The sequence below is a fragment of the Daphnia magna genome, linkage group LG1 (genome assembly GCF_020631705.1).
Source record: "Daphnia magna isolate NIES linkage group LG1, ASM2063170v1.1, whole genome shotgun sequence".
In the NCBI taxonomy this organism is placed as follows: Eukaryota; Metazoa; Arthropoda; class Branchiopoda; order Diplostraca; family Daphniidae; genus Daphnia; species Daphnia magna.
In genome coordinates this window covers 8,059,558-8,081,688 of record NC_059182.1, presented here as the reverse complement: position 1 = coordinate 8,081,688, position 22,131 = coordinate 8,059,558, and the positions used below count along the sequence as shown (strand labels likewise).

General features: G+C 39.1%; 2 protein-coding genes across 2 annotated transcripts; one reads left to right on the top strand and one right to left on the bottom strand.

Annotated features, from left to right (window-relative positions):
- Positions 1 to 7,397: 7,397 nt before the first annotated feature.
- LOC116921959 (protein ANTAGONIST OF LIKE HETEROCHROMATIN PROTEIN 1) lies at positions 7,398 to 8,719 on the top strand. The gene is made up of 3 exons (XM_045174260.1): positions 7,398 to 7,696; positions 7,759 to 7,974; positions 8,039 to 8,719. Exons 2-3 carry the CDS (start codon positions 7,953 to 7,955, stop codon positions 8,512 to 8,514), a joined length of 498 nt encoding a protein of 165 aa, XP_045030195.1. The 5' UTR covers positions 7,398 to 7,696; positions 7,759 to 7,952; the 3' UTR covers positions 8,515 to 8,719.
- On the bottom strand, positions 8,581 to 10,582 carry LOC123469458. Its single transcript, XM_045168488.1, has 5 exons — positions 10,279 to 10,582; positions 10,030 to 10,202; positions 9,845 to 9,970; positions 9,407 to 9,785; positions 8,581 to 8,611 (listed from the first exon to the last, which is right to left on the bottom strand). Exons 1-5 carry the CDS (start codon positions 10,353 to 10,355, stop codon positions 8,581 to 8,583), a joined length of 786 nt encoding a protein of 261 aa, XP_045024423.1. The 5' UTR covers positions 10,356 to 10,582.
- Positions 10,583 to 22,131: the final 11,549 nt, after the last annotated feature.

The following is a 22,131-nucleotide window of genomic DNA, read 5'->3' as shown; positions in this document are numbered from 1 at the left end:
GGACTACGGCCTATCATCCCGCAAACCGATGGATTGTTTGAGAGGTTCAATCAAACTCTCAGTGACGTGCTAGCTTGTTATGTCTCAGACCAACCTGCTAACTGGGACAAATACCTTCCGTTTGTTACTTTTGCCTACAACACAGCAAAACAAGCTTCAACTCAAGAAACACCATTCTTTCTATTCTTCGGACGAGAACCAATAATGCCCAATGAAATCAAGATTAACAGAAGATACGAGACCTATGAAGAGACCAGTATGGTGTATTCACAGCAGTGAGAAAAAGCTCAAAAACTGGCAAGAGAACATCTCTTCAAATCCCAGACAAGACAGAAAAAATACTACGACGTAACCACTACTAGATACAACATAGGTGACTACGTATTACTGAAGGCGCCACCAGCAGCAGGAAAATTCATAAATCGATGGAACGAACCATTTCAAATTTCATGAAGCTTCTCGGATATCAATTACGAGATCCAGCACACTGAAAACAAAAAATTCAAATCTGTGGTACATACCAACCGTCTCAAACTCTACATCCCAAGAAAACAAGAAACAACTGAGGAAGAAGAAATACCGCAAAACCTACCAGAAAATATTGAAGCCAAACGACGAACAGCAATTCACCAACGCCTACCAGGCCAACCAAGGAAAGAGAAGCAGGTACATCCAGTAAACATGAACATCAAACCACGCAAGAACGAAAGAGAACCAAAAGAACTAACAAACCAAACAATACCCAACCATTATCGTAATAAACTTCAAAACGATTCAATAACGAACCATCGATTCAACTTACGAAGACTATATCAAGAACCAGATTACTAAACCTTTTCATTTTTCACAGATGCAGACATAACCCTTTCTTCTTTGCCTCCTTCATTCACTTAACCCAACTTACCCTATCTACGCATCCCTCTGCGATTGTAACAATATGAGAATACAAGGAATCCTAGACTTCGAATCGCCTTACTACTGTGACAATGAAAACCCTGAAACACAACACTTACCAAGGATACCAACTGCTTACCCATTGGTAACCAAACAAAAACCAGCAGCCACTTGGAAAGGATGGTCATGTCGACAGTGGACTAAAACAAAGAAAATAACCGGATCGTTCTGGATCGGATCCTTCGATACAGTTTACTCACAAGAAACAATATTGATAACCTCTCTGAAATGCTGGCGGATGGTCAACGATAAAAAATGTGGTGACAATAACATGCAAACCGGACCGACGGGACTCAGTTTCACAGCCGCTTCTACAGGAGAAGGTAAATGGTACGCCATCAAGGAATACCAAACCCTCAACTGTATAGTGGAACAGATCACGCTACGTCAGGAGAAACCAGATCGCCCAATTGAAAGCCCTTTCGGATTACTAAACACCACCCAACAGGAAGGACAATTCATCCAAAATCAAAATACGATCGTGTGGGGAGAAAGGACAACCAACAGTTCATACACCCAAACATTACTAAAAGGAAAAGGATACCTGGAAATTCCTCGAACACCGGAGTCAGATAACACTAGCCGTCTCTACGACACCAGCCGGCAGATCGAAATATTGTGTCTTCAACAAACCAGATAAGGACATCGTACCAATAGGACACAAAGTGGTTGGAATCCCTCTGACGTACAGTATCCTGCACAAAAACCCAAACATCAATTTAACTATTATTGATTTTTTAAAACAAATTAGATACCTAGACTATTACTAAACATTTTTTTCATAACTCTGCAACCTGCCCAGCATAGTTCTTTAAAAAAATTCTTGAAAAAATCATTCGAAAATCAACAAATTGGTGATTAAATTCAATAAGCTGTTCGGATTTTTGTGCAGGATACTGTACTTGACGTTTCCTGCAGAAACAACAAAAATTTGATATGAGATGTTCAAAACGGTTTTGAAAAATTTGATATGAGATGTTCAAAACGGTTTTGAACATCTCATATCAAATTTTTTGCCAATCTGCCAATCTCGGACCAATGCTTGACAGGATTATTCAGAAAATTGATGAATGGTGATTAATTGAGATATTTCAAATGTGAGATTTCAATCAAAACAATTTACATTTCCCAGATTTGAGAAGGTGTTTGATGATGAATGCTACTTGATTGCAGCCGCAACTCATCCCTTCTTTAAATGTAAGTGGATGAGTGGAGAAGCAGCAAAAAGTACGAAATTGAAACTGAAGCAACTTGTATTTGAAGCACTTACACCAGTAGAAGAACGCAATCGGCAATCACTAGCTGACGATTTCTTACAAGATGAAGACAACCAGTCTGGAAAAGAAAAAGATTTCGACGAAGTAGATTTCTTTTTAAGGGATAAAGATACATCAATTGAAATGCTGAACAAGTACCCCCAAGTAAAAGCTTTGTTCATGTGATATAACACCTCTATTCCGACAAGCGCTCCTGTCGAGCGACTCTTTAGTATTGCAGCAATCGTGCTCACGGTACGGAGAAACAGATGGTCTGATAGCTTGCTGCAAATGTTAATTCTTTTGAAAATTTTCCTTAAACGTGAGTAAAGAATAAACAAAATACAGTTCTCTAGCATTCTCTATATTCTGCGTTTAGTCAGTATGTAAAACTTTTCCGTGACGTTGAACGTCAAATTTGACGTTCAGAAAAATTGACGTTACGTTGACGTTGAATTTTTTTACGATTGACTAAACGTCAAACGTCCCCGGCGTCAGACAGAAAATGTCTCACACTAAAAGTAGGACGTCTGAGTTTAGGATATTGCCACGGATCAAGTAGAAAACAACATTTTGGCTTCGAATATGGAAACCCGCACCAAATACGGACGCTTTCAGCAGCAGCATTATAGCGCTTCACACTCAACAATCATTAGACGGAATACAACTCCCACCTATACCACCTCTTCTCAAAAGAGAAAGTAAAGCAAACAACGAAAACTTAACCACAACCACCACACAAAAATCTATTTCGTCTACTTCAAGCACCACGACGACAGCAAAACCGACCACAAAATTAAGCACAACAACAATTAAAACAACAATAGCCACAACGGCCATAACAACGACCGTTAAAAGCACACCACCGACAACTAAGCCTAAAACAACTACAAAGCCAACGACTACGACTACTCAGCCTACAACTACAACTACTAAGCCTGCAACTACCACAACTAAGCCTACAACTACAACAAATAAGCCTACAACTACAACTACTAGGTCTACAACTACAACTACTAAGCCTACAACTACAACTACCAAGCCTACAACCACAACAACTAAGCCTACGACTACAACTACCACGCCTACGACTACAACTACCCCGCCTACAACTACAACTATCAGGCCTACAACTACATTTGCTAAGCCAACAACTACAACCACTAGGACTACAACTACAAATACTGAACCTACATTGCCCTCAACTAAAACTGAAACCACGTCCACTACAATATCATCAACGACAACTAAGGCAACAACAACAACTGAATTAATAAGCCATTTAACAACACATCACACAACAATTGAAACAATAAAAGATCCTCCAGTCACGAAAGATCTCACCCTTACGGAAGATGCAATAATGGAAATTATTGATAACACTGAACAAACAGCTTAGCCAGAAATACCAGAGGCAGCATCTTTAACACTAGAACAAATATCGGAGTTACCAATAAAAGATGAAACAGAAAGTGGTCTACACGAAAATATAGATGAATTCAATGACAAGATCAAACTCGAAATTTCAAAAATGCATGAGCAATATAAAATATGTATAGAAACGGAACACCAAAACAAACTTGCAAAAGAAATCCGCGATGTATATTGTCAACTTTCGACGATCAAGAGAACTCAAGCCGTGATTCTGGCTCAAAGTAACGGCATTTTTGCTGCTTCAGCGCTTGGGTTACCCATCTGTACGAGACTGCAAGGCTTCGGACAAGCGAAGACACTTCAACAATGTGAAACAAAACGGATTTTCATCTCCTCAAAAGAATCCAAATGTGGATTTCAACCATTCTTTACCTATGAAGATAAAAACTGCACAATTAGAGTAGATGGATGGTCTATACATCCATATTCTGATTGCTTTTGTAAAACTCATTTGGTAAACTTAAATGGATTCCATCACACCTGGGAACACAATTCAACAGACGGAGAATGGGTAAAACAAAAAGCAAACATCCACATGCCGAACTTAGACCTTATCACGGAGTTCGAAGAGTTACACTTGAATGATTTCGATTACAGTTTGAAGAGCCATCCAGCGCACGAAACAATGGAAATGGAGCAATTGAATATCCTAAACGATTTAGTAGGCCTAATGCATGATTCGGATTCAAAATCAGTTTCTGACATAGTGATGTCAGAAAAACAGGATAATCAGATAGGTACCATGTTTTCATGGTTCGACACATTGAAAATTCTTACTCTTTCTATTATCGGATTCATTGGATTCATCGTATGCCTACGCATATTCATAATTTGCGACCCTTTCACAAGAATCATGGAAAAAATTCGCCAATCCAAAAGATTAAGAAGATACGGAATCAATATGGAAGAAACACACGAATTAACTTCAATGATCGCAAAATAAAACATTCAACCACCAGAAGAAATAATAGAACAACCATTCACTAGGATGACGGCTCCTTAACCCCTTACCATGGAAAGACCCTCACAATCCCGCCCAGCTCAGACAAGCGCACCGAAACAACGCAGTATTTACCCTATTATGGAAGAAAACTGGGAATCGGATCAAGCTCGGAAATGCACAGGAAAACACAAGACGTGTACTTACGTTGTGGGTTATAGAATGGTATGGGAAGACCTTTGCAGATGCTCAACCTAAGTTGAATCTAAAAACAACAAATAAAAAAAATTAATAATAAAAAAAAAAATTGTATTTTTAAGGAACACGGGTGAAAGGGGGAAAGTAGTAACTGTATTGAAAATTCAAAATATGACACATAAAAAAAATAACTTTAAGTGAATTGCCTCCGCTATAACATTAGTGTTTGAGCAGCCACCGAACAATCAAGTGTTAAGTAAAAATGGAAGTTTTCTATGTAGTGAAGAAAAACAACGAAGAAACATTAGTGATGGAACAGGACAGTGAAGACGCAGTGCAACATAGTGAAGCAGGCGATGATGAAAGGCAACCAGAAGTAAACTACATAGTGATCGAAAGTGACATTGAAACATAAAGTGATACACAACGAGACGGAGTTTTCGGAGATTATAGCTTTTATCCACCAAAGTTGAAATTCGATCCAAATGCTACACAAAAAACAACACTACCTAAATGTAGTAACTGTGCAATGAAAACGCACCCAACTTTATCCGCAGCGAGAGCAGATGCCATTCGCCAACAAACACAAGCCATCACACGACTACGTGATCAAGAAATTTTCTTAGAAATGATAGACGCTCCAAGGGAAGAAATAAGAAGATGTATCATCAAGAAATTGGGTCCCGCTGCATGGAATTACCACCCGAAGGCAGATTTTCTAAACCAGAAATTTAACAACAAAACACTACTTCATACAAGCGTAAAAGCGGGAAAACTGGACATTTTCTGACAGGATTTACTGTTAGACTACGGAGCTGACCCAGACATAGAAGAGGATGGCCAGACCATTGCACATAGAATGGCAGCAGAAAACAACAAGCTCTTAATCAGGATACTGCGACATCACAAATACAAGATTGCAGCGTATAATAGCCTTGGAGAAACACCACTTATGGTCGCCATCGCCTACGGGCATGAAGAAGTGGCTAACTATTTGTGGATAAGCTCCAACGTTGCACAAATGGCAAAGGACGGCAGCACCGTCCTAAATTATGCCGCCAAACATGGAAATGATAGTCTCGCTAGGGCAGCATGTGAAAGAAAAATCCACATCAACATCAATCAGACGACTAGACAAGGGAACTATACGGCCCTACACCTAGCCACAATGTATGGTCAGGATAACATAATAAATATTTTATTGGAACACGGAGCAAATACAAACATAGCTGACGTCAACAGAAACACCTCGCGGGATTACGCGTTTGACGGACAAAGGAGAAACGTGTTCAAAGATTGGGACTATATAAGAAGCCGCAAGAGAAAAGCTTCTAACAGCGAATAAAACTCCAATTAATTAAATTGAAAAAAAAATTAAAGAGCAAACAAAAGTTTATTACGCAACACGACAAAACACTACAATGAAGACATTACAAAAACAAACGGCATTCCCATCATTATCCTAGAGGAACTCTTCAAAATCCTCCAGAAGACCTTCAGGTAGAAACACAGCAGACCGAGAACTCGGATAAAAAATATCGTTGCCTGACTCTAGCCACCATAAGAGCCTAGCGAGATGTTGAGGGATAAAGATCTAGATATCTCGCCTAGTCAGGATATCGGCTAAAAACAAATAAGGACAAAAAATTGATAAAAAATTGCCAACAAAAGGAAGAAAGAACAAAAAGAAAGGAAAACCAACTAACACGTAATAATAGTCGCCGATCCAAACTCGTCGAAAGCCGAAATCATAAGCCGAGGGAAGAGCAAATGGGTTGTTGAGTAGCGAAAACAATAATAACTGCACTATCAACTCCTTATCCTCGGGTTGAAATCGAGCGTAGAAACGGAACGGTCAAGAAAACAACAGCGCTCCCATAAGTTTCAACACGTCATCAAAATTGCCACGTTGGCGTAGCAAGAATTAAAACGAGTCAACTTCCATTTCTACAAACCAAACGAACACCAAACGAACGAAGACATAAAAACAAAGGACCGACGTAAAAGAGCGTCAAGAAAAAACTAAAAGAAGAAAAGAGAAAAAAGCAGACAAAGAAAAAAATTTTTTTGATGGAAATCTGTCGTAGCATTCCAGTAAAAAGAAAAGTATACCATCATTTATTAATTAACACTCTTACTAGCCTAAAGGCAATGAATAACTGTAAAGGGAACATATCTTGTATTTTGTGTCTCAAACTATATACACATAGCCCAACAAACAAGGAAAACGGTAAAGGAAGGAAAATAGATCAAGCTGGTGACAGGTAAAAACAAGTTTTTATCTAACCATTGTCACGCCACATGCCGGAAAGAAGTAAGTAGAAGAAGAAAATCGGATAACAGAGAGGAAAAAATTGGAGGACCAATTTTTCTTGTCGAAGGGGGGAAGGAATGTAATAGACCGCAGCAACTCCTCCCAGCAACAGCAACTCCATCCAGCAAGAAGGTCGTCACGAATGCAACTTTCCCTGAGGCTAACTGTTTATGATAAAAGTAAAAGTTATTGTAAACCCCTCCCTTCTTAACCTTCAATCTTCGGTATATAAGTGCATGGTTGTAACATCTTAATCAGAGTTGTCTATTGGCAAATACACAGTCCAGAAACCTTTACACGGGGCAACCTTTTGGTAGTTCCTGCACATCACGCTAGGGGAACTTTGTTGTCAAAACAAACTAGTGTCAACTCAAATCTGTCTGCTTCTAGTGTTGATGAAATAAATCTCAAAGTATTTCGTTCTTCCTCAAGGATTCGCTTAACTGTGTCTTTTGTTTAATTTTAAGCCATGGATTTTAGTTAAGACCAGCTTATTGAAACCACAGAAATTGTTTTGCTGTTAGCACTTATGTGGAAGATAAGAAAAATGATGAAGAAACGTGAACATCGAAGGAAACATCCTCTTGGTAATCTTTCATGGTAAATAATATTCCAACTTCAAATTGTAGTGATTTCATTATTCATTTACAAAATTCATGAAGGTCGTAGGTGGACTCGTCTACAAAATACGCAACAAAACCGGGATACCCATTTATGGTATCATGCTTTATTAAAACCTGCTGCTCTCCAGGATGTAAAACAGTTTCACAACTGGACTAGAATTAGTCCTACAGCTTTCAACGCTCTTGCTGACAAAATTAGTACTAGTAATCTTGTCAATAAGCAGATCACAAGAATGAGGAAACTGATATCAGTTGGTAATGCTCTATAACTTCAAAACTAACGAATTTATCGTATTATTAACATTATATTTAAACTCAGGGGAACGATTAGCAATTACACTGCGTTACTATGCAACAGGTGATAATCTGAAGACAATAGCTGCCGGTTATTGCGTGGGACACGACACAGCTTGCAAAGTTGTAGTAGACACTGGAATTGCAATTTACAAGGTGTTAGCACCCTACTATTTGAAAGTTCCAGGCACTAGTATGTGGAGAAAGATTACCATACAATTCTCAAAAGTCTGGAATTTTCCCAACTGTATTGGAGCGATTGATGGCAAGCATATTGCTATGCAGGCCCCACAAAATGCAGGGTCAGACTACTTCAACTACAAGCAATTCCATAGCATTATTCTAATGGCCATATGCGGATCGCAGTATAAATTTACGATGATTGACCTGGGAGCCTATGGCAGAGAAGGCGATAAAAATGTGTACAACACATCTACCATCTCCAAGAAACTCGCTGAAGGTACTCTTGGAATCCCTCCGTCATGCATACTTCCGTATTGAAATACGATCCTGCCGCATTGCATTGTGGGTAAAGATGCATTTCCATTGAAGCCGTATTTGCTGAAGCTATTTGCCGGTCGGTGTACAGGAACGATATCTAGGGAGAAACGTATTTTAGATTATAGGTACGTTTAAAGTGAAGTATGGTAATTATTATGATTCTCTCGAAAATGTAGGACTGAATTTTGTTAATAATTAATAGGTTGTCACGCTCACGAAGGGTAATCGAGAATGCTTTTGGCATTCTTGCAGGCTGCTGGAGACTATTTCGCAAGTAGGAATAGCATAAAAAGGAAATAGGTCCTATTTCTGCAGCAATATTTTATTCTTATAAAAAAACTCCTGTATTGTATGATACTACATTGAAAGATTACAAGAACGGACAAATTCAAGCACAAGCCAGGGCAACAATTGCAGCACAATTTAATTGCAGTAAAAGCACCATTATAATAATGCATATAAAATGTTGATTAAAACTACTCGTGGTCCTTTTATTGTTGCATTCCCAGCCCCTGCTGAGGTGAAGGATACATGGCAATCATTCAAAGATACGTACACCAAAGAAAGAAAGGTGTCGAACAAACAGCCACCAAGTGGATCACAGGCAACTCCTCCGACAACTCCTTCTTGGTTCTACAAACAAATAGAGTTTCTGGACAAGCCCATTAAACAACGACAGTATTCTATGATGCTAAACTTTTGTTTGAAGAATTTGATTCGAACGACAAATCAGCTACCAGCATCTGGCGGAAATTTTTTATGGAGGGAAATTCAAATGTATGGCGATACATTTGCAAAAACCCCCCAAAACCGTACGACATTGCGCATATTTTGATGTGGTCTAGCCTTACATTCAAATAAATGAAATTCAAATAAAAAGACATGGAAAAACTTTCTGTATTTCAACGAACAAACGAATTTGTTTCCCCTCCGGCTATAATAAATTAATATAAAACTAATATAAGTCCATGTAATAAATCTCATGAAGGCGGTGGAATGGGAATTCGAGCAACATGTTTCTTCGCAAAATCCCCTAGATGCACTACTTTGTTGACTGCATGGAATAACTTCTGTTACCGGCGATAAAGTTTTGGATAACTCTTTGGCCTTCGAAATCGCATCCAAATCTGGCGGAGGACTAGCAAACGAAATTTGCAGTGCAGTGAAAGCCAGAATTGACGGATAAGTATCATAAGAAAATACTGGTTGTGCTGGGGCAACAGGAACCATAATTGACATTGTAGTGGAAGCCGGAACTGTGTTGTTGAGTGCTAAAAAATAAAACAACAATTTACTAATTTGAACACGGGGAACACTAAATCAATTTTACTTATCAACTCTTCTTCAATACCACTATTAAGAAAATCCATTTCAAAAGCACTGTTTGGATATTGATTATTTTCAGCAACAGCTTGTTTGTTGGTACCGTCAGGGTCTTTAGAAATAAAATCAACTCCTATAAGGACTTGGTTTAACTTGCAATATTTTTAGTGACTTAAAACATTCTGTTATTACCTTGATTTGCAGCATTGCAAGTCTCAAAAAGAAATTTCTCGGAAGTTTTATGAGTATCAAGAAATGCTTGGGCCACGTCTCCAAAAGCTTTCCCGTAGGTTGTTGATTGCTTACTGTTGGGGAAATGAATAGGCACAATGATTGTGCCCCTTGAAGTGATCATTAGATAAAAGCTGGGTTTTTTCAGATAATAATTAATAATATTAGTGAAATTTTGACAAGAATAGAAACAGTAAAATAACAACTTACCCTTTCATAAATTTCAGTTCGTTTTCTATGTTTGGTAGTAACACTAGTGGGATCACTGCGCTTATTCGTCTTAACATAATCGTAGCTTTGGTATGCTCTTAACTTTTCCACTACATCAAATACTCTTCTTCCTTTCTTTCTACTTTTCATTTTTAAATAAAAATAAACATACTCAAAATTCAAAAACTTCCACCATACTGCAGTCCTAGGAATCGACGTTTGTTTTAGTCCCCCCTTCGGCCATTGGCGGCACTACTTGAAGATAGGACTACAGAGAGGGAAAACAGGAACGCAATCTTACCGAACGGTCGGTATATACCGTGGAGACCATGTTGGGACTGTGGGAGACGAACATCAACAGACAATGTTGCAGTCATGTGTGGTTGTACTAATAAAAAGTATTTGAAAATATATGCTTTATCCGCATTGGTTGAACCTTAACCTTGAACCTTTCAAATAGAAGAAATCGTGTAATTTTACAAAAGGAAAAAGAGTGGCATGAAGTACAAACAAAAATATTGTTTTCTCACCATCTCATCTTCCATGTCCCTGTTTTTTCAAAGTTAAACAGATATTAAAAAATAAAGGAAAATGATAGAAACTTAAAAGTTTTTGCTTACTCGACAAAGGTGTTCATGCATGCAGGACAACAAAAGCTTGGTTTGCCCTATTCTTCCAAGATATCCCTACGAAAACGGGCGTTATGGATCCATGAATCGCAAATCCTACATTGGTTACAATCATCCTCTGTACCTGTGCTTTTACACAGCATACAGAGGACGGTTAACAACGTTTCTTGTGATTCTTCGACAGAAACATTCCCGACTTTCTGTCTGGCTTGAATCCTCGAGGATCGCCGTGAACCCTCCACAATGACCTTTTCCGTCGTCTTTCTAGCCTTTTTCCTTTTTGTTTTTGAACTGTAATGCAGATGAAAAGGGTGAACTAGAAAAATGAAGCATTAAACATTTAAAGAGTTATGATCATACCCTGAAACCGCATCATCTGTGGGCAAACTGGCGTGTGGGATATTTGCCTCAGATGGCCCTGGTGTAGGCAACGATTGAAAATGTCCATTCCTATTAAAATTTTCTTAGATCGATGTTTCTTTAAATGAAAATTTTAACTTACATTTCCATGTATTGGAGATATCTTTCATCCACGTCATCGTCGAACTCCTCAGCTAAGTGTGACGCAAATTTTTTTCAAAGCTTTTCTCTTTCCTGGGAAGTATCCTAATATCCATAACTTTTAGATAGAAACTTATAATTAACATAGTGTAACGATCCGCCGACCAAATCAGAATTCAAATGGTAAAATTTAACGCGTTGCTTTTATTGCCCTGTTTTGACCCTAAATTTGTTGCCCCGAATGACCGACTTTCTACGCTTATTACTCTAATGGTAAAGACAGCCTTCTTCCGCCGACCTTATATTTTTGAACACGCCTGACCTCGTTTGACTTTAAATTCGACTCTCTGTTTTGCTGTATAAAAGACGGACAAACTTCACCAGCGGAAGTCGAGTAACCAGTCGACCAGCGAGGCAGTCAGTGAGTCAATCTTCTCCCGATTCCTCCCTCCGTCTGTTACCTTTTCCCTTTTGTTTTTGCCGCTGTGTTTTTGTAATGTAATTGGTTGGGAAAAAGGGGAAAATTGGCGTGGGGTTTGCGGGTATTGCCCCGCCAGACGCGTGGGGAAGTTACGGCAAATGAATATTTTCAAAGTGGATTTTACTACCTCAAGACATCATTTGCACCCTCATAAGCTAGGTATGGTTAAATTCGTCTAATAAAGATGAACCTTTCTATGCTAATTATAAGTTTCTATCTAAAAATTAGGGATATTAGGATACTACCAAATTAAAAATGAATAAAAAAAGTTATGATATGTTTTAAACTAAAACATATCATAACTTTTTGTGTATGCACGATGTGTTTTAATCGATAAACACAATACGAAAGTAAAATGGTGCAGCTAAGTGAGAGTGCAACGGGAACGAAGATACAACAAAAAATTAAATGAAGACCAACTTGAAATATTTTTCAACATGCTTAGCCCATTGCTGAAGGTCATGAGGAGTTATCTGGCTCTTCCCGAGATATTAAATTTCCGCCGTTCTGAGGGACAGGTTGTGCCGCTTCTTAAACTTTGGAAGCCATCTTTCCGTCGGTCGATTGTTGGCGAATGCTGTCACTCCTTTTTCTTTATTCAAGGTATGCTGAATAGAATCCAGCAATTCCTTGTTTGTCACCGGGAACCCTGCACTAGCCATACTACGAACCCAATTTGCTACGATGACTTTGTCATCTTCTAAGAGAACAGTTGGCCTTCCTCTTTATTCTTAACTGGGCCTTCATTGTTGCAATCGCTGGCATATTTTAAGATCTTATTGTGCGAGTATAAGCAAAATAAAAATTGGCATTAGATTTGGTTTTTTATGAAAAGTTTTTACTATCTAGGGGAGAGTAGGGCCAATCTAACCGCGGGGCAATTGAAACAAAAAATCTAGCTCTCGACGTATGAGAAGTATAGATTTGTAAAAAAAATTGGTAATGGCAATAGGGGGTATTGATTTTTAGAAAACAATTTTTAAATTAGTAGCTCTCATAGTTTTTTATTTATCTAAATTAAATTAAATGTTTACTTCCACTTACTATTTTTATCGTTTTATTTTTTCAATTTTACCTCCTAAAAATAAAAACTATTTTTTTAAATAGTAATAAATTAATCTACGTTCATTTCTCTACAAGTTTGTTGCATTTGTTTTTAAAAAATCGCTTATTAAATTACATAAAATAATTAATTCAGCGAAGACACATGCGAGGGACAATTCAAACACCCTTGTTTTTAGCAACACTTCGGGTAGATCGCTTATGGGAAAACCCATCTTGCTATGGTCCCGACAACATGTTTCAATTGCCCCGACATTTTTGCGTCTTTCTAGCAATATCTGTGTAACTCCACCAAAAAATATATCGCTGTGTAGCTAAGATAGTTTGCTACACAACTTTAAAAATTTTGGTTGACTTAAATCAGTATTTTAGTAAGGGGGACTGAAAATACGGAAATCGTTTCAATTGGCCCCACTCTCCTCTACCAACTAAATTTGACCCACAGAAATTTCAGGGAAGTTTCTCTAACAAATTTCCTTTTTACTTTCGCCACTCAGTTCATGAAACTTTAATAACATTGAAATCTTATTAGAAATACCTTGCGACTGAGTGTCGTTTTGGGAATGCCGAACATGCTGGCGATGCTTCGATATGATCCATCACCGGAGACGTACGTTGCTACCGCATTTTCGAGATCCTTGCTTGTATTAACCATCTAGGAAAGCAAAAGAGGATAAATTCAATGCAAGAAATTTCTTACCGTCAGCATATGTTTATTCTTATCTGATATACACCAAATAGTTTACAAGGGTTTTAATTATTTGTTTCCGAGGTCCAGGTTTGAAACACGATTGTTTTGAACAAGAAAGCAAGTGCTTTACCTCTGAGCTACCCATCTCTAAACAAAAAGTTGTGTATATTTAGACCATGGTTCAATGAAACCGCAAAATACAGTCAAAAATATTGTTGTACGGGATTGATTGATTGATTGATTTAGGGATGGGTGCTGTGCTGCTATTGCAGCACTGGTCTTCTGTACAACGAAGACCTTCCGCACCGGCGTACGCAGTCGCACAGATTGGTTTTCAAATTTTTTTTTTTTTAAAGTTGGGGAGGGGGGAGAGGGGGAGAGGGGGAGAGATTGGGATTTTCACTCTGGCCTGGTGTTTGATGCACAAGCCTCTGGCGGGTGTGTGGTGGAATCATAGTTTGTAGGTGGCGGTGGCGTTGGTTCTGCCGCGCTAACTAACGTAGATCAGTCGCGTGGTTTGGCTGGTGACGACTTGACTGTGATGTTCGGATCTTGCTGAAACTCCTTTTTGTGTCTTGGTACTGTAGGCGTTCTCTAGGTAAATATTGATATTTTGCTTTATAGGCAGTTTGTTTGTGTGGTTGTTGCGACCAAGATGTTGTTGTGCTGTTGTTTTCCTGGGGTGTTTTTGCTGTTTAGTGCTGGGCTACCTTACTGCTATATGACTGTGGTGTTTCTCCCAACGATGGCGCACTTCCAATTCTTTTTTGTTTTTGTTTCTAGTTACTGTATTTTTCGTCCCACAGGTTGTTGTCAGCTGTTGCTGTTGCTTCGTTTTTCTCCCCTTAGGATGCTGGTGGTATATAGTTGTAAATATTCCATTGTCGAGAACTGACTACTTTTTTTTTCATGTGACGAAATTCAAACGTTGATGGCTTGGCTCTGCCACTCTGGCGCTATATGGTTCGTTTAGCCACTGTGGATGGCGAGTTAGCCGCTTGGGTAGAACCATATCGGTAGCTGACGTGCTAGACTATGTCGACGATGCCCGTTTGGCTTAGGAACTTCGCTGATGGCTGTTCTCAATGGCTTCACACCCGTTCCGGCAGCTAGGATCGGCCTCCTGGTCGATTCGATGAGTGAAGGAATTCAAGTAGTTGTGGTCGGATCTTAACCTGTGGAGGCATACAGCGACCTTCCGATTGTTGTGTTGGTGCCACTTTATGGTGCCCAGCCTGGTTCTCATTCGTATGCAGCATTTTTGGCACGAACGTAGACTCTGGAGGAAGCTCGCGGTCCAATTGGATTTAATCGTCGATATAATTTCGTTTGGGGATAGTCGGTTGGTGGTTTCGTTACTGTTTTGATTGCCACACTCTCCTGAAGCTAGTTTGTCCACTTTCTCGTTTCCATCTATCCCCGTATGGCTCGGGATCCAAATTAGTGTTGTCCGTGTACCGCTGGATTTGAGGCTTGCGATCAGTTCGCGGGTGCTTATGACTGCTTCGTTGTCTGATAAAGAGGATGATGCTGCTGTTTGCATGGCTGAACTCGAGTCACAGAACACTATTACTTCGGGAGGGTAATCGTCAAGGTTATATATGTGCTTGAGCGCTTGCAGTATGCCATTCAGTTCTGCCGTGAAGATACTAGACTGTTGTACGGGATATAATCAGACTTTAGAAGACGGACTGTTGCACAACAAAGAAAAGAATTAATAAAACATTTTTGTTAATCAACCAATGCTAAGAATTGAACCAGAGATCTTCGTCTCAAGAAACGAACACTCATCCACAGTGCTAACCTGGAAGCCACACAGAATAAAATTTTTTCCATCCCATGCACTCCGAAAAGAGTATCCTAAATTGGGACGTTTGCTTCACACGCGGGCAAAGACGGGAGAAAAAAAAACATTTTTTAATAAATATTTTTACTTAAACATTAAGACTTATAAGTAAATTCGTATTACGCCGAGCTAAGGTGACATGGAAAATGTGAAAAAGGGCAAATTTCAGAAAAATTTCCAAATAAACATGTGTCCCGAAAAGGGACAACAGTTTAAAAAAAAATGTCGTTTACGTAGCTCATAAGATGAAAAAAATTACTAAATTGTCTTTAAAATTATGACAAGTTTATTAGCTTTGAAGTTACGAAACAAAATGGTAAAAGGAGATAGCTTTACATTTTTTGAAGTTTCGAGGATGAAGCCAGTTTGAATCTAAGTTCCTAAAATACTTTTTCAATTTTTTGTTCAAAAGGATGCAAAAAAACAATGAAAACATTAGGTATCAATAGATTTTTATTTATTCTGCGTTGATTGATACAAACATATCGCAATTTCTTTTGGTGTTTTTTGACAAAATCGGTGTCCAAAATTAGCGTGGGCTGTCCCAAATTAGCAGGTATAGGTTTTTTTTTCTTTTTCTACATATTGAAATTAAAATAGTATTTTATGGGACAGACTTACACTTGGTAGAACTTTTAATTCTCTATCTTTTGACATTATTAGTGAAAAGGTTTTTTTACTTTTACTTTAGATATATCTTAGCCGTCTAGGTGTCTGCTAACAGATAGTACACTGTCTAGGTTTTCGCCCGTAAGCAAAACGTACAGATTTCAATTTCCGTTTTCTCGGGTAATGTTATGATTTATAATTTGCCTCTTGGACGAATTGCATAACCCTCATTTTAGTTTAAAATTCACCTATTAGATGTCTCAGTAGACCCTCTAAGGGAATTTTATTCGTGGAATGAAAAAACTGTATCATTTGTCCCAAATTAGCAGGAACCGGGCTGGTCTTCCAATTCGCTCTTTTACCTAACTTGTGGTTTTAGTTTGTTGATTTCTTCCACATAAGTTTTCATTTATGAATCACTGCCGATTACCACATCCTCATATAGTGATTTAAAGTGACCGCTAAACAGATTTACAGGTTAGTGCGTGCTTTACATGCCGGGTTCTTTGTAAACTTTTTTTTACCTTCTTGCTCATTTAAAACGGTACAATTTAAATGTAACATCAAAGTGACCTACATGCAAGGAGAAACGCATGCTTTACAGCGCATTTTGTCCTCTTGTTTTACTTCTACATCAATTTTGTGTTGAATGTAGGAAAATTGACTGTTCGCCGTTCGAGAAAATATGGAAAACGGAAAACTTGAGAAAAAAGTCGGGGTGGGGGAAAGGTAACAATTAAGAGGTTAGCCTTTCCCCGACTTTTTTCTCAATTTCTCGATTTTCCAAATTTTACTCGCAGCAAAAAATACTGAAATCATGGGAACCGTCTCGCTTTTGCAGTTAAAAACTATACCATCTAGCGCTCATAAGGAATTTTTATTTTTTGGGTTACCAGGGGGGTGGGGCCTCTTTTTTGTGGAGGATACTGTACATAATCTTCCACTGAAGCTTCATTAACTTTCCCGCACGATGGATTTTGACACTTGAAGGACGCTGCACTTAAATCAAAACTGCCTTTGGATTTAATAAATTAAAAATGGTTTAATGGTCTAATTATATTGACCCGAAGGAAGGCTCTCTTCCAAGAGTCATTATTAGTTTTTAAAAATTTAATTACCAAAAGGCGTGACAACTATCATGAATTTATTCTTGAAAGGCTCAGTTGTCAACGAGTTTATGCTCAGACAAGATTGGCATTGCGGAGGAACGAAGCATGGAACTGCAAACTCTGAAAAAATTAAATTTGTAAACATCAATCAAAATGTATTGTATTGCGAAATTCTTTTCTCCTAGACCCTAAGGGTGTAGACTTACATTTATTCAGCTTTATTAAAGAAACAAAAAGAGGGGGGTGTGCTGCCCCTTCCTCTGACCTGCACACGCCCTTTACTATTCAGACTTGTTTCAGCTCGCGTACAGTACAGTCAGAATTTCAGAATGTCAGGTTCTAGTGATTTTTATGGTTGGCATTGGCACAGAGGAATGGACCCACGGGCCGAAGATTAAACTGAACAAGATGCTAGAGATTTGGCAAATCGTTCACACGATTGGGATGATAAGCCTCATGACGGTTACGAGGGGGCCTCCCTCACCCTCGTTTAACGCTCCGCCGCCATCGTTTAATATTACGCCGCCTTCGTCAGCCAGTTTTATCAGCAGAATAATTTGGTTGATCGACCGAGGGGGTGTGAGAGTGAACGGGTGAGTGGCGCCGAGTTTTCAGTAGACTACCGGAATGAGGAGGAAGCCGTTTTAGAAAGCTAAGAGACCTGGAGGAAAGATAGAAATGGGAGCGTGGGCAGAAGGAAAACGAAGAGAAAGGCGAGTATTTAGAATTAGAGGACGACATAGATGGGAAAGAGTGGGACGATGAGGGTCCAAAGCTAGTGGACCGTCCATGGCTACCAAAGGAGCGTACTCCGAAGGCCTTCTGCCGTGTCGTGTCTAAGTCGAAAGGGAAAGCACTAAAACCAACGGGCGCGGCAGCGGTGACAAGTTCATCCAAAGAAGCCAGTGAATCAGGGGAAGCGGCGGCGTTTATTCCAACAGCGATATCAGACAAGATTAGGGTCTAGTTAACGACTGGCTTGTCCACGGACGGCTCGACAGCAATCTCAAAGAAATTTGAGCTCGAGTTTAAAAACCCGGCTTTCTCGATTAAGCCGCCTAAACTCGACGGCTTTATGTTGAGGCAAGCAAAGGGCAAGGACCGGGTGAAAACTGTGAATGCTTCAGAGGAAGCACTCATCCAGACCCAGCTTAAAATCATGGGCGTTGCTCCACCTCTGTTTGACTAATACGCTAAAGTGTGTTCTCTCAGAGAGGGAGAAACGGCGACGCAACCCAACAATACGGTGCAGGCTGTTTTACAGCAGTGGGGAAGAGGACGACCACCGTGTGCCAATGCTTCGACTCCAGTAGGTAAATGTTATGTTTCCATTCCTCTTTCTGTTCCCATTCAAATTGTACGCAATACCCTTGTATCTGAAAGTGTGGGTGGTCGTTTGTCGTTTATTACATTTTTCCAGAATTTGGGAGACTGTTACGGACGATCATTGGGTCCTACACAGCGTGTCAGAGGGGATTAAGCTAGATTTTGTAGAGACCCCGAAACAGACTAGACTTCCGTGTCCAGTAGCAATGTCGGAAGAAATGGCGAGCGTTTGCGACAGAGAAGTAAACCAATTACTTGTCAAGAAGACCATTGTAAAAATTTCAAATAGCGGGAAGGATGACTTGTCTGTTCGCTATTTATAATTCCTAAAAAGTCGGGTGGTTTTCGACCGATTGTAAACCTTAAATCACTTAATGTGTTCATAGGATATGAACACTTAAAGACGGAGAATCTTGATTCCGCACGCTTCTTTTTGAGAGTAGGGGACTGGCTAGTAAAGTTGGATTTAAAAGACGCTTATCTGACGGTCCCTATGCACCCTTCCCACTAAAAATATTTGCAGTTCGCCTGGAAGGGGCAAATTTTTCAGTTTACCTGTCTGGCTTATTGCTTAGCTCTGGCCCCACGGTGTTGTAAAGGTAGTGACGGCTTTTCTGAGAAGGCAGGGCATGCATCTCATTGTGTATCTGGATGAAATATTAATAATGAATATATCAAAGGATAGCACCAAAGCCGATGTAGATAAGGTAGTTGAATTGTTGCAAAGTCTTGGTTTCTTGATCAATTGGGAGAAATCGATTGTAGAACCGTCGCATGTATTAGAATATCTGGGCCTGGTTATTAATTCGGTCAAGCTTTTTTTTCATTACTGTCGGACAAGGCTACAACAGTTAAGGCCAAATGCGATGCTGCCCTGGCCAGGAGCAAAGTTTCATTGCGGGAGATGCGTCGATGCGTCGATCATAGGCAACTTGACATGGGCCATACCTACGATACCTTTTGCGCAGTCTCATTTTAGGAGGATGCAGGAATTATATATTAAGCAAGCTAGCAAAGTGGGATTTAATTTGAAGTCGGAATGCCTGCTATCGGCGGAAAACATGGACGACTTAGAATGGGATATACCTTACCTTACCGATAAACCTTCCCATGTGCTCTAATGCTCGAGCCATACCAAATACTAACCACATTTTTTCTTTCCTTAATCCGCATTTCGTTCTTTTTAAAATTTTTTGTTTTCTACCCCAGCCCCCACTCGCGCTAACTAAAACAAAAAATAAAAGTCAAAGATACCCAAAAAAAGAATTTTTACATGCCGCTGCGATGATATGCCGTGTCAAGAATAATTGCAGCGGTATTAAAATATTTCCCGCCGTTTGGGTACGTCGGATATTTATGGATACGGGTGTACCAGTTGTAGGTGTGGGTGTGTATAACACCCAATCAAACAATGAAACTTTTTCCGCGAACCGTTCAACAGTTATGAATTTTGTAATTTCATTTTTTTCCCTATGCCTTTGGTGTGCGTGCTCATTTTCCGCACGCACACCACGAACTCCCTTTCCGCGTGCACACCGCGTGCCCCATGGAATGTGCGCTGGATACGGTAACCCTCTTTGATGACGGCAGACCTAAGAATGGGTTAACAGAGTTGTTAGTGGTTAACGTCTTACGTGTACATACTCAAGGTTGGTGTTGGAAAAAAATCAGTTTCTTTGCTGAAGTCAAAGCAAAAGGTTCATAAATCAGCTTCTCTCATGTGTAATCCATATGCTTTCTATCATCATGGATTCATCATTAGATAACTGTTGTGTGGGTGTGATTGTAAATAGTGAGTGCCAGTTACAACATTTTACGACCAAAAAAATAGGCTGGATCGAAAATTTTTTTTTTTTAAATTCAAAAAATCAGCCGAGCTATTTTATTTATCTATGTTTTAATATGATGTATGCAAAATTTGGGGAAAATTGAACCATTGGTGTGTCCCCGCCGCTTGTTTATGTCTTGAAAAAATGCGGAAAATTTGGTACCTGTCACAGGTTTTTTTGAATAAAATCTGTACCTTACCAGCTATTTTTTTTTAATTAGATGTGTTATTGACAGGATGATAAGCTTAAAGAAAATGTTTTCAGATTTTTAAAATTATTACTAGTTACTGAGAAAATTTAATAAAAGTATAAAAATGGAGTGGTTTTTCTTTTCTTATGAGAAATTCCACTGTGGCGCTGCTAGTCTTAAGCAAGAATTAAATTTTCTCAATGACTGTAAAAGTAAATAGCATCAAGCTATATACAATTTTAAAGCCAAAATGATGAGCTATATGCTAGTTACTTTTGAAATTCAAATATAATTTGTTTAACACACAAATTATTCCTTGAAAAAAAACCGTTTTCGTCGTTTTAAATTTCGTTTATTTTCACTGGCTCAGTGTTACAAATGGCAGGAGTGAGAGATGCTCTTGATTTTAGAGTTTGCAAAATGTGAAAGTGGCGTTTATCATGATCATGTACCGTTTTTGACGCGTCTGTAACCAATTTAATCATCCGTTTAACGCCTTGGCTATTGTTATGAATATCAGGAAATATAAGAATCTCATCAGATTTCACCGATTTCAACAATTGATTTCTGGTAAACGACATTGTCAAAGGGGGTTCAGTAAAGGATTCCACTTTCCAGTCGATAATGTCGATGTAAGATGTTGCGTTAAATTTGATTTTTTGTCGAACAAACTTCCGAACTGAATCAGAAATTTTCTTTTTTCTTATTTTAAGAATTTTCATAACCGCTCTCTTACGAACAGATGGATCATCGTCAGTGAGCATGGCAATCAAAATACTTTCAGGGTTGGCAGAAAAACAACCTTAACCTGCATTATTCTTTGGAAAACCCTCTTCTCGTCTTGTCTTAACACTGCAGAAAGTTTGATGAGCTGGAAGAAATTTTTGACAGCGTCAACAAGACGGGGATGAGACTTGATGAAAAACCAAGACGGAGCGTAAACGTACATAATAATTCTAGCTAGCCTAATAGGAATTAAAAGAAGCCAAAGATAAGGTTTATGACATTTTTTATGTAATATTCGACTGCTCTTTACCTATTCAGGCTGTCACTAGGATTGACAGTGCTGACGTACAATCTCAGTATACGGTTAGCTTTTGTGAGCCACCTTGCCTCGCAAAGCTTACCAGGGTTCCGAGCACTTAAGCTAATTGGGACTGAGCCTTGACGAACTGCTTTGCACATTTCATAGAAATATTTCTGGTCACTGCTGAAATTGTCGATTACTTCTGTAGGAAGTTGGTTCAACCTTTCTTTTATTCTCTGAAACTTGACGATTGGTTTCATTCGGAGCTCTTCGTCCTTTTCCATAATTGCCTCGCCAATTGGGCCTTTGTATGAAAATAGGCCGCTTGTTTTGCCATCAATATGTTCAAATAAATGCCTGAATGGCAGTTCGTTTAGGTGCAACTGGCAAATGGCCCATTGAAGTGGTCGGCCAAGGGTTTCTTCTACCTTTCTAATCACACCGTTGTTACATCCAGTATTTACCGCTGTTCCGTCTGCACCAATGACACAAAGTGATTGTTCCGATTCTATTGTTGTTAAAAACTTGACTATTTCTTTGGCTATGTCCAAAG

Excerpts from the sequence above, each read along its gene's own strand:
- LOC116921959 (XM_045174260.1), top strand. The coding sequence starts at position 7,953 with ATGAGGAAACTGATATCAGTTG. Across the intron at positions 7,975-8,038 it reads GAGGAAACTGATATCAGTTG|GGGAACGATTAGCAATTACA; the intron begins GTAATGCTCTAT and ends ATTTAAACTCAG.
- LOC123469458 (XM_045168488.1), bottom strand. The coding sequence starts at position 10,355 with ATGTTAAGACGAATAAGCGCAGTGATCCCACTAGTGTTACTACCAAAC. Across the intron at positions 9,786-9,844 it reads TATTGAAGAAGAGTTGATAA|CACTCAACAACACAGTTCCG; the intron begins GTAAAATTGATT and ends TTTATTTTTTAG. Across the intron at positions 8,612-9,406 it reads TGTTCGTTGAAATACAGAAA|ATATCGTTCCTGTACACCGA; the intron begins GTTTTTCCATGT and ends GTTTCTCCCTAG.